General features: G+C 33.1%; 3 protein-coding genes across 9 annotated transcripts; 2 read left to right on the top strand and 1 right to left on the bottom strand.

Annotated features, from left to right (window-relative positions):
* The first annotated feature begins 1,349 nt into the window (after positions 1 to 1,349).
* Positions 1,350 to 6,881, top strand: LOC103493488 (probable ubiquitin-conjugating enzyme E2 25). 7 transcript variants are annotated; one of them, XM_008454242.3, is made up of 9 exons: positions 1,350 to 1,522; positions 1,670 to 1,763; positions 2,981 to 3,109; positions 3,982 to 4,497; positions 4,627 to 5,067; positions 5,150 to 5,213; positions 5,362 to 5,501; positions 5,596 to 5,907; positions 6,284 to 6,881. In XM_008454242.3, the coding sequence occupies exons 1-9, from the start codon at positions 1,482 to 1,484 to the stop codon at positions 6,584 to 6,586; spliced, it is 2,040 nt and encodes a 679-aa protein (XP_008452464.2). In that variant the 5' UTR covers positions 1,350 to 1,481; the 3' UTR covers positions 6,587 to 6,881. The 7 variants fall into 7 exon arrangements, with proteins under 7 accessions (XP_008452464.2, XP_050943876.1, XP_008452462.2 ...); XM_051087919.1 differs by having other exon boundaries at positions 1,370 to 1,522; positions 4,240 to 5,067; XM_008454240.3 differs by having other exon boundaries at positions 1,370 to 1,522; positions 3,982 to 5,067.
* A 926-nt stretch (positions 6,882 to 7,807) lies between these two features.
* Positions 7,808 to 8,459, top strand: LOC103493487 (translation initiation factor IF-1, chloroplastic). Its single transcript, XM_051087922.1, has one exon. It carries the CDS (start codon positions 7,878 to 7,880, stop codon positions 8,307 to 8,309), a length of 432 nt encoding a protein of 143 aa, XP_050943879.1. The 5' UTR covers positions 7,808 to 7,877; the 3' UTR covers positions 8,310 to 8,459.
* A 2,985-nt stretch (positions 8,460 to 11,444) lies between these two features.
* On the bottom strand, positions 11,445 to 11,924 carry LOC103493886 (RING-H2 finger protein ATL39-like). The gene has a single exon (XM_008454841.2). It carries the CDS (start codon positions 11,922 to 11,924, stop codon positions 11,445 to 11,447), a length of 480 nt encoding a protein of 159 aa, XP_008453063.2.
* Positions 11,925 to 12,352: the final 428 nt, after the last annotated feature.

Here is a 12,352-nt window from a genome sequence, read left to right as displayed (position 1 = left end):
ACTTTTAAGTAATTACTTAGATGTAGCTTCTAAGTTTTTTTTTCGTATCGTTTTGAATTGAAAAGAAGTTAGAAAAAATACAAACTTTTTATGAATATAGTATATTATAAATTATATGACATTGTAAAATAATAATTTACACACCATTTATAACATAAATCATGTCAAAGTGACTATGAATATATTATGGTTAAGAGATTGATTCAATTTCTCTATAAAATTGAATTTTCTCCGTTCATAAAACCTATTTTTATTTATGTTATACAATAATTCGCCAATGCATTATACGAAATTCAAAAGTCGTCGAGTAAATATAGAATTTTGATAGTAAAATTATTGTTGTTTTTAAATATATGAAAACAAGTATCATTTATTTACAAACATAGCAAAAATGTCATGTATAGATAGTAACATATTAGTATGTTTGAAAATATTTCTATTAGTATTTAAAACTATTTTTAAATATAGTGAACTAAATAACTTATTTATAAATATAGTTTTGGTGATTTTTTTTTTGTTTTTATGTTTTAGAAAAAAAGAAAATAAAAATAATTAAAATTTTGATGTACTTAATTTTAAAAACGATTTAAAAAAAACAAAAACCGTGAAGTAACCCATTTTCTAAAAACAAAAAATCTAATTTATTTTTGTGTTTTAAAGTTTTTTTTAAAAATTTATGAAGATATAATATAATGTATTTTCAAAATCACAATCAAATACAAATTTTGAATTCAAAATTCAAAATTTAAATTGAAACTAAACGTAAATAAAATAAAAAAGAAGAATTCTTTTATATTTTATACTAAATTCTTTGCTTGGTAAAATAAATTTTAAACCACAGAAGAAACGAATAGATCTAGATAGGTCTATATAAAATGTAAGATTTTATTTTTGTCTTTTAAAACAAGTTTGTATATATTTGATATAATAGAAAACCCGAATTACATATTTATACGTTAACAACATACTATAGGTTAATTGATTTATTTTCTTTTATTCATAGATAGATGTACGTCGTTAAATAATATATTAAAATATTTAATAGCTGGTTAGTGGTTAATAATAAATGATAGTAGCATGATGGTGCAAATTTAAGGATGAATTGTGTATGTGTTTAGATGAATTTTATTTATTTATTTGAGAACTTCAATGAGTCGTTGTTGTTTTAGATTTTGTATTTAGATCACTAACTAAAATTAAATGCATCACATAATCTTCCACCTAAAAAGCAAAGTTGGGATTTTTTTTTGTTTTTTTGTTGGTCTCTCTCGGCCTCTTTCTGGCTACCCAATCAACAATCATCATGGAATTGGAAGCAAACGGACAATGAATGAATCAAAGTGTGTATGCCCATTTAACAAGGCAAGCCGCCATTTTTATCCAACTTGGGCCACAGCCAAGCTTCTTCCTTCATAATTCAATTATTCATATTTCATATCCTCTGCTTTTCCATTTCTCTTTTAGCCGAAGCCGATTCTCAAATGGAGCCGCCGTTCCCCAACAATCCTTCCAAGAAACCCAAGTCTTCCATTTTCTCTCTCACTTTTATTTTTATATACTTCTTCTCACTTCTCTCTATTCTCTTTTACTTCTTATTTCCTTCTTTGTCTCTTCCTATTTTTCTTCTCTAAATCATCCGATTGTTGTTTTTTTCTCGCTATGTCATCAGGAATCGAGAACTATCATCTGGTTCCGCTCCTGGGTTTGTGAAACCCCACCACCCGATGATCAGACGCTCTTCCAAAATGCTAAAAAACAAAGGGGTATAACTATAATTTTGGTTTCTATCTCTCTATTTGTATATGTGATTGTTTTGTTTTTGAACACTTTTCGCTTGATCGATGTTTATGGTTTGATCATCGAGTGTGATGTACCTCATTTTTGTATCACTTTTTTGGGTTGAGTCAATTTCAAACTTTTTCCAACTTTTGCTACTGGCCCACTACGGATGATTGAAATTTATGAGTTGGGTATTGCTTTTTTTTTTTTTTTTTAGTGTAGTGTTTGTGAAATCTTGTTTGGAAATTTGGGAATTACGATCGTGTTTTATGTCTGGAAGGTGTTTGTTGAATTGGAGTTAGTGTTGCAGTTTTCATGCCACATTGTGTTGTCTTTAAATTGATTTTCTTTCATTTAGTATCGTTGCATGATTGGATTATTATCAAATCTGTGAATTGAGTGGAAGTGACGCTTGATTGTTGCTTTATATTGTAGTATTCTCTTATTTGGAGCACTAACTGGGCTTGAATTATTAGAAGCCAATTATCAGAGACACTTAGCATGTGAAAACTCTTAAAGGCCTATTTCGAGTTTGCTTTGGTGAGATGAAAGTCATTAGCAAAGTGATGTTTCTTGGTGGTGGTGTTGTTAGCTCTCATATTTTTTATATTCTAGTTCTTTTTCACTAACACTCACTGACACAGAAAGGAAAAGGATCAAAATTTTATAATGTGATGGTTGCATTTGAACTGGAATTCTTCCAATGAGTGAAAAATTGACCATAATATTATAGTGACTGGGAATGAAGTGTCAGTCAATGAGTAGCGCTGAAAAAAAATTGCAAGAAAATGAGCAATGGTATTGTTTTGCACCAGTAAATAATCTTCTATCCCAGTGCCCAATGTGTTTATACAAGATAAACTTCAGATTTGTATGGTTTTATTCTTATCTATAATTAAATATGGCTTCTGTGTTATTCTGATACTCTTTTGACATCTTGTATCATCTGGACACTCATCGGTTCAGCTACGCTGCTGGAAGAAGGCATGCCTTGCAATGTCCCCTTTCGTTTCGTATTTTCAGCTTTTCTTCTTTCGTTTTTTCTACTTATGATCTATTTCCAAAAAAAATCTTTTATTTATTCTACTCATGCCAATGCATTTTATACACATAATTTAGATTGATCACCTTGGTTGTTCAATGAAGGATTGAAGCACAAAACTATCCATTCTGATATCTTTATTTGTTCTTCCCATTCTAGGTTATTTCACTAGATGTGATTGATGTAGACAAAGATGAAGCTTCCGGTAGTGCCATGTTTATTCACCAGAAGTTTGATGCAAATGACAAAGGAAAGGGTGTATATCACCATGGTGATCATCAATTGAAGGTTTGTTATCAAAGTATTTGTTCATTGCTTGTTTGGTGTCTTCTTTCACGTCTATTTTCCACTTTTCTTTTCTCATGGGAACAGAGGAAATGTGATTTACTATAAGATGATTACAAAGAAATGAAAGGATATGGCATCCTCATGTAAAGTGCGACAAACAATATCACCTACTGTATATACTAGCAAAAAACCAATGTCTAAAGATCAATTATTTCTGAAACAATAACCCTGCAACTTCAGCCCTTTTTTAGTACCGTCTACTTCTTCTAACCTAATTATTCAATAAATTATATATAAACCACACCTTGCCAGAATGTCTCTTTTTTCTCTCCTTTTTCTCCCCAAATAACATACAAAATGTGTAATCCAGTGACTTGTTCTTTAAGAAAAAACTATAGGTGAAGTAAATTAATATAAAACAACAATAAACTACAATCGCCTAAACATGTTTTTATTATATTTTGATCCAAAATATGAGAAAATTTATTTTTCCCTAATGGCTGTAAAATAATATGAAGCCCATATTTGGTTTTAATGATCAAACCCTAAAAACAAAGATTTCCAACAAATTTTTTATAACTTTGGACCTAATTCACTTAAAACGCATAATCAAGGTATAAGCACCGAAACCATGCTTTAGTTGAAGTCTAACGGCACTTTCTTTTCCACACAAGTAATTCATTTTCCCTGTTCTCCCTAAACTCTTCAAGTAGAAATTTCTCAACATACTTCAATTGGATTAACATTGGAAGATCATTTGAAAATTGGGAGTCGTTGAAGGGGTAAGTTTTGTAAATTGAAACAGACATGGTATGCTTGCGATACCTGTTCTAATTATTCATAATTATAGCTAAAGTTTTTACTTTGTTCAGAAAACATTGGGTAGCCATTCATTTAATCCAGATGTGGAAATCCTAGAGAGTACAAATGAAGTTGAATCTAATTTTCCCTCAGCATCACATAATTTGATTGACCTAGACAATCCTTGCTCTTATTCATCAAATGAAGATGACGACTGGCTAGGAATTGATGAATTCATGGATGTGGATGCATATTCAGCTTTGCAAGCCCATTTTGATCATATGGATATTCCTCCTGATATTGAAGCACCAATACCTTGGATGACTCAGGATCAAAATGGAAACAAGACCAACATTGAAACTAGCAGAACCTCATGGTCAACATTAGCAAAACCTCAAAGCGTACCAGGTTCTGTAAATCATCTAGGAAAATCGACTACTCAAGTTCAGGTGAAGGAAGTTTCAAATAACCTACACTTGCCAGCTGACATTAATGTTCTGAATCATCTCCATCCTTTTGGTTCGTTTCCTCCACAAGACATTCAACCAAATAAGAAATCAGCTTCATCCCGCTGGGACAAACATGAGGTTAGTCACTTAAATTCTTTACTTGGTATAGATGCAGCTAAATCCAGATGGTTTTTGGATCCTTTTAAGCGTAAAAAGAAGCTACATGGTTCAAATAACATTTCTATTAACTCGTCGGATGCAATGAAGCTCCATAATGGAGGTGAGACATCTGATGCATCTTACAGTGTAAAGAAGCAAGTCACTTCACATAGTATGCCCCATCCAAACTTCCCTGAATCTGTGGACTTCATTGAGTATCTGGGAGCAGGGCAATCCATGCCTCAGTGGCCAGAATATGCGAAAACGAAAACCAAGGAGCCATTTTTCCCCCCTCATATGGCCTCAGGTTTTTATGGGTCATTTAATCCTTTTGTTCCTCCTACTCTTGGAGAAGTGGTTGATGTGCCATGGGTTCAGGGTTCCACCCAAAATCTTTCAAATATTGCTCCAAATGACTCAATAAGCGAAGCAATTCCACCTGCAGACAAGGATAAATTCTTGGGGAACTTTGAGAGTTTTAAACAATTTGATACTGTTGACGATCATTCTGACCATCACTATGCTACCAAAGGTTCTAGCTTGAACCAGGTATAAGTCTTGAAAAATTATTCTTTTGTTTATGAATACTTTCATTTATTTCAGGAGGTTTTTGACATTCTCTTGTTGCCAGGCATCAAAGAAATGGACAAAGAAAATTCAGGACGATTGGAAGATCCTGCAGAATGATTTACCTGGTAGGTTTCCCTTTTCTTTTCCTCCATTTTGAACATATTGTAGATTCATTTTAACATAAGCTCTGAAAGATTTAGCTGTAGGAAATGTCAAGCTTTTGAATAAACGGTAATTGACTTCACTTTTATCCTTTTGAATTCTATACAACAGAAACTATATTTGTTAGAGTTTACGAGTCAAGAATGGATCTTATGCGGGCTGTCATCATTGGAGCACAGGGTACTCCATACCATGATGGATTATTTTTCTTTGACATATTTTTTCCTCCTCGTTATCCAGACCTACCACCAGTATGTGTATATGTTTATAATTTCTGGTGTTTATTTTTTAGTTATTACTATACTGTGCTTGCATTTTCTGACTGACAAATTCTCTTAAATGCAGCAAGTTTATTACCACTCTAAGGGCCTTCGACTTAACCCGAACTTGTATAATTGTGGGAAAGTGTGTCTAAGTCTGCTTAACACCTGGCGTGGCAATGGAAATGAGAATTGGGTTCCTGGCATGTCAACTATGCTTCAAGTTCTTGTCTCTATCCAAGGATTGATCTTGAATACGAAACCCTACTTTAATGAGCCAGGGTATGCATATCAAAGTGGATCGGAGGCGGGTGAAAATAGATCTCACATGTATAATGAGGAGACTTACATCTTATCCATTAAAACCATGTTGTTTAACATCAAGAGACCTCCAAAGGTATGGTTCTAGACATCTTTTCCTGTTTGGGGCCTTTTAGTAGGTTGAATACAGTACCAAGAGATGGTATTATCTTAGAACTCAAGGATAAGATGTACAACCTATTAAAACAGATCTTGTTTAGTGAGGTTCCGGTGGGATTATATTAATAACTAAGATTGCGAATTTGAGCCTTCGAGTGGGATGCTTAGTAAGAGAATAGCCTTGTCATTACTTTGGAGGTAGATTGGGACGTGCAAATATCAAAGCCGAGTTTGTTAAATGTATTTAGTTGTAATGTTTTATCAAGTGTATGCTTAAAATCACATGCTTATTTAAATGATGTTCTTGACCCTTGTTGTTGAATAACTTAAGACTAGAATAACTTCTGCTGCAGCATTTTGAGGACTTTGTTAGGGGACATTTTTACAAAAGGGCTCATGATATTCTGGTGGCCTGCAAAGCATATATCAATGGTGCTCAGGTGGGATCTCTAGTTGAAGGCGGGGTTCAAGATCTCGAGCTGAGTGACAAGAGCTGCTCTGACAGTTTTAAGCAATCTGTGACCCATCTTTTGAGTCAGCTTGTTGGGGCTTTTAAGGGAATTGGAGTTGGTGACTGCGATAAGTACCTGCAAATGCTATCGCCAACCATTCCAAACGCAAGAAAGCGACCAGGTAGACCAGTAAAGATCAAGTAGAATAGAAAGGGTTGGAAGGCGACAGTGTCAGGAAGTTGGTTTTGGTATAGATTTTGAACATGTTAACATCTAACTGAAACAAACTTGAGATTTGTTAACTGTCCAAGGTAGTTTAGAAGTTTAGCGTTTAGAGCAATCATAGTAGAGCTTGCTTGCTTCCCTATGTCTATAATTTTTCTCATAATGAACACATGATCTCTAATTGTGTACATAGTCTCTACATGCACTGGAGGATAATGTCTTTCCCTTTCAACACGGAGAGTGGTATACTATATAACTTTTTTTCTTCCTCTCATGGTAATAATGGCCCTTTTTGGTTTTTAACTTATGTTTGTTTACTTTTATTATTGTTGCTATATTCTTTTTTAGTTAATTTAAGCTTCATTTATTAACCATTTCGATTCTTTTATTTTTTTATTTTTGGTATTTTAATATTAAACCAACTTTTCTCTCAATTTCTTCCTATGATTCTACTACTACTATTTTTTAGTTTAACAAATGTTTGAAGACTTAATCTCAAGGATGATTATGCTTAGGGTGGTATATTGAGCTGATTTGTTCAGTCGAGCTGGTTAGATTCATAAAAGAATATGTTTTATTCAATACATAATTAATTAAGAGGTTGAACATGTCAATTGTGGTATAAAGTATAAACTAATATAAGTGATAAACAATGATGGCAGAAGATTGAGAATACATTTCTCATGATAATTTATGTCCCACTGAGTTTGATATCCTCCAAAAATCTAATAGATTTAAAAATAAATATCGGAGAAAAAAATGGTATAACTATTCGATACAAATGTATCTCTTACTATGTATAATTGTACCATTGTAAAAACACCTCTCAAAAGTTGGTAGTTACAATTATAATCTCAAACTTCCAAGAGTAAAAATTGAACCTTTGAATTTATAAAGTTTTAAAATAGATTCTCAAATTAACTATAGTCGTAGAAATTATACTCTCAAACTTATACGATTATTACATTCCTTTAATCATCTAATTTAGCTATTTGAGACATTGAGTTGTATTATGAAGTCAGGGAGATATATTTGTAGAATTTAGAGCGTAAAGATGGGATGAATTATCCCTAAACTTGCAAAAGAGAGAGCGAAAAGAAAAAGAAAAGTAAATATAAAATATTTCAATATTGGTATAAATTTCAATAATAAACACAAATAACAAATTTTCTTTAAATAAAAACAAATAAAAGTAGCATAGGCCTATCCCCTTCTCCATCATAGTTCCTTTGGCGCTCGCTCAGTCAGCCAAAATCAATTTGGAGCAAACATGTCGAGCACAAATCTCCTCCAATTCCCTCTCCTTCAATCCCACTTCCGCCCACCGTCCACTCTTCTTTTTCCCCCCGTCAAATCCCATCTCTCCGTTGTCTCAATCTCTTTCCCCACCTCCCAATTCCTCCATACCCCTTCCCATGCTCCTCCAGGCTTCGCTCTCATGGCCAAGTCTCCAAAAAACGACACCTCCGAGCAGAAATTGAGCCATGAAGGATCCGTCGTCGAGTCTCTTCCCAATGGGATGTTCAGGGTTCGATTGGATAATGAAGACCTCATTTTAGGCTACATATCCGGTAAGATTCGGAAGAATTTTGTTCGTATTTTGCCTGGTGATAGGGTTAGGGTTGAAGTTAGTCGTTATGATTCTACCAAAGGTCGAATTGTTTATAGACTTCGAAGTAGTGGTAAAGACTCATCTTCATGAATACTAGTTTTGGATCATTATTATTATTGTTGTTGTTTTTGTTGTTTCTTTTTTGCCTTTAATGTGTTGATTTTGTGACATAGTGTGTACATTGATCCCTCTTTTTTGTTTTGCCTTTTTTAGAATGTAAAATGACAAACATTTAGTTTATTTGAGCTCCTTTGGCTTAGTGATTTGTATTTGTGGATGAATCACTAGGAGTATTAGAGCTTGTGAATTTATGTCTTGTCTTGTAATTCTTTGGAACTAAAGGAAGAGGAGTTTCTAAATGATCCTAACCTATCAATTTAAGATTTTGGATTGATGCGTATTTTTAAATTTATTTTGCTTCAAAGGTTGCAGTTTTGAACTATGCAGTATCTTCTATACAAGCCTGACTTTCCACTCTTTTCAGAGTCTTGGTTGAATTATGTTTATATATACTTAAAGCTCTTTTCTGATTTCAAGTTGGTTAATGAAGATCTAGGAGGTTGTAAACTATTTTAGTTAAAAAAAAAAAATAATCCATATTTTCAACACAAGACTCTTCCTTGACTACATAAACTGACCTAAAGTTTTTTGGTTAATGAGGACCTAGGGGCATTTAGGATAAAATGTTGGTTATTTTAGTTTGGATTATAGAAATATGTGTTTGAGTTGTAAACTATTTTAGTTTAAAAAGAAAATAATCTATCTTTTCAACACAGACTCTTCCTTTAACTGTTTATTGGATCTTGGGTATGATTTGTACTTAAATCTCTGCATGCTTGACTTTGAAGGATGTGAAGGCACTAAGAACAGGGGATAACATGTACTTAAAACTCAATTGGTATTTCATATAACTTTTTTTTTTTAATCGAATAACAAAAGTGAGGTATGAAAATATGAACCTTTTGACCTAAAGTGCTTTTTGCTAGTGTATTATACATACAGGAGTTTATTCATCTTTGTACTGGATGATGTATGGTATTGCTGGTGACGATAAAAGGCAGATCTTGAACCTTTCTTAGGTCCTTCTATTCATCTTTTTACCATTATTAGTTATTATGTCATAATTTTAAAGGTCTAAAAAAAAAATTCCAATTTTGGTATTTATTTTAACCTTTGAAAGTTGTATCTTATTATTATTTATTGAGAAAAGCAGAATTGGAGTAAAGTAGTAACTTAACAATAGTTAATATCTTGTTTGATAACTATTTTGTTTTTTTCTTTCTTTTTTTTTAAAATATTAAGTGAAAACTAAAAATATTAAGTGGAAACTATCCGTTATATTTAACAAGAAATATGCAAGTGATTGTAAGACAAAAGAGAAAATAAACTTAATTTTTAAAAACATAGATAGAAAATGAAATTGTTATCAAAACAATTGTGTTTATAAAAATTGTATTTATAAAAATTTAAATGTTAAAGTAGGTATTTTAAAAAAATGTTTAAGCACCCAATGATGAATGTCTCAAAATATTCATATCAAAATTAAATAAATATACAAATTTACGAACTAAAATAAATCTAAAACTTGTATAACAGAACATTTAATGTGAATTTAAAAGTAAATTAAATATAATAATAATAATTTTTACACCTATTAAAAAAGAACACAATATATAGATAAATTAAGGAACCTTTTCCAAAGTTGAATACACAACAATAATTATTTTAAAAAACTTTAGAACTTAATAATTGCTAAAATTAATTTGATAGTTTATCAAATCTTAGCATAGAAATGATAACTTTAAATAATTTTAAATTTAATTAATGAAGATTTGAATGTACATAATTGGTTAATAGAGACATAAAAATAGAGATAGAATATGAAAAGATTTTGTTGGAATGTGATAAGTGCTAGACTCAATTTATCAATATTGAAAAGTAACTATTAACAAAGTAACTCTTCAATTCCCTGCAATTAATTCTTTTAGAAGTTGAAAATAATTAAAATTAAGTTGATAATTTATTAAAAAATTAAGTGTTAGAAAGAGTTAATGAAATTTAAATTTTCTAATAATAATTTAACCCTTAAATGAATATATATATATATATATATATATATATATATATATATATATATATTTGTATTAGTAAGCTATGGTTTTTTGGTCCACGTGTCATAAGAAGTTTCAAAAACTGCCGTCCGAGAACCCTAAAACCCTAATAAACCCTCTTCTTCACTGGCCGCTCTATAAATGCCCAATCCTTTTCTCTTCCCCTCCAAATTACACTCCTCTAAGGCTCTTCTTCCTCCCTTCTCTTCATTTCTTCAACCTCCCTACAATGGCTTCCAGGTTGATTCTCAAGGACATCAAAACCCCTCTCCGATTCCTTCTTCGCAATCCAGCTTCATCCGCTCCTTCTGCACAAGCCATCCAAAATCTCCTCCTCCCAATTCCAAGGCAATATCCATCCGGATTCCTCGGCCAGGTTTGTACGGGCGGTCGATCGCAACTATCTGGGGTTTTTAATTCTAGTGTTGATGGCGGCTTTAGGATCGAGGTCAGAGGGAAGCAGGAGCTGGCGAATTACGACGACGACAATATGGAGATCGATAGTGATTTCGAGAAGGAGTGTCCCGATGGGTTCGACAGTGATGACGACGATTTTTTTGACACCGACGAAATGGAGCCTCAAGATGATGATGATGATGAGGAGGAGGAGTAGATTTGAATTGATATGTTTGATTGTTGCTGTTTGAATGTCAATTTGGTTTCATATAATCATCATTTGGTTTCGATATATCCGTGAAATTGGAAATTCCCCATCCAAATCGATGATTTTGAGTTTGAATGCCAGCTTCTTTCAAGGGTGTTCGTTTTTTCTTTAAAGAACTTTTTAGTTCACTATATCCGAAGTTTAAATACAAGTTTGGTCGTTGTGTGTTCATTTCTGTCTAAGAAATTTTAATTTCATTTACTCATGCCAATGGATTTCGATTTTAATCCCAAGCTTCTAGCAAATAGCTAACTTGAAGTTTTGTCAATGGTTAGGCATGATTTTCATAGGAGGCAGCTGGAGAAGAATTTATGTTACTTTACCTATTTAAGTTTTGTAGTTTCAAAGATAAAAATTTGAAAACGAAGGCCAAATTAAAAGCTATAATTATATGTACAATTCTCTGATCAACGTAGAGAAAAGAAATGAGAGGAAGAAGAAGAAATTAATCTAAGCTGCAACACAATTACGGCAGATAGGGCACGTAAATTTCTTGCTAAACCAAACCTCAATACACTCCGAATGAAAAAAATGATTGCACTCCGGCAACGCCTGACAATTTTCTCCGGCCAAAAACTCCTCCAAACATATCGCGCATTCCTCCCCACTCCTCCTCCTCACCATTTTCTCGCTCCCAAACTTCACAGTCGGGGGCAACGGCAACTTCTCCGCCCGCTTCATCCTCCGCTCCTCCGCCATTGCCGCCTCCACGTCTTCATCGCCTCCTCCGCTTCGCCGGACGTCGAGGAACCACTGGAGGAAGCCGCTGAGGACGTGGAAGAGGAAGAGGAAGAAGAGGATTATGGAGAAGGAGAAGATAATGGAGGTTCGGAGGTCTAGGGTTACGGTGTAGTGGAGGACTGGAGGAGATGAAGATTCAGGGACCATGGTTTCCATGGGGAATAGAAGTGTCAGTAATGGATCTCCCATTGTTGTGAAGGTTTTTAAGTTTCTTTGTTGGCTATGGAGGATGAGGATTTTGTTGATGAAGAAGACGGTGGAGAAGAGAGGAATTGGGGATTTGGAGATTGTCTGTTTATAAAGCATTTGCCTAAAATGAGTTTTTCTTGGGGGTTTTTGGGAAATTTGAGTGTTTGGAATTTCTCAACCAATCATATCTAAATAGTTCTAAAAACAAATTTTTGGATAATTTCTAACTAAGTTTGCTATTTACATCATTTAATGTTGATAAGATTTTTTTTGGGGGGGTTTGTTATCGTCCTTAATCTATCCATTCTTCTAATTACTCTGACTTCATACTTTATGTCAGTTTACCTAAAAGTGATCTATCAAAATTTGCCATTGTGGCCTTCATTGTTTTTTAAACTGTGTAACTCATCCATTCATACAATCTCTTT

This window comes from Cucumis melo, chromosome 7 (genome assembly GCF_025177605.1).
Source record: "Cucumis melo cultivar AY chromosome 7, USDA_Cmelo_AY_1.0, whole genome shotgun sequence".
Taxonomy (NCBI): domain Eukaryota; kingdom Viridiplantae; phylum Streptophyta; class Magnoliopsida; order Cucurbitales; family Cucurbitaceae; genus Cucumis; species Cucumis melo.
The sequence above is the reverse complement of the archived record's forward strand: the minus strand, read 5'-3'. Positions and strand labels throughout refer to the sequence as shown.

Coding starts and splice junctions, on each gene's coding strand:
- LOC103493487 (XM_051087922.1), top strand. CDS start 7,878: ATGTCGAGCACAAATCTCCTCCAATTCCCTCTCCTTCAATCCCACTTC.
- LOC103493886 (XM_008454841.2), bottom strand. CDS start 11,924: ATGGGAGATCCATTACTGACACTTCTATTCCCCATGGAAACCATGGTC.
- LOC103493488 (XM_008454240.3), top strand. CDS start 1,482: ATGGAGCCGCCGTTCCCCAACAATCCTTCCAAGAAACCCAA. Junction 5,214..5,361: donor CCTGCAGAATGATTTACCTG/GTAGGTTTCCCT, acceptor TCTATACAACAG/AAACTATATTTGTTAGAGTT. Junction 5,908..6,283: donor ACATCAAGAGACCTCCAAAG/GTATGGTTCTAG, acceptor CTTCTGCTGCAG/CATTTTGAGGACTTTGTTAG.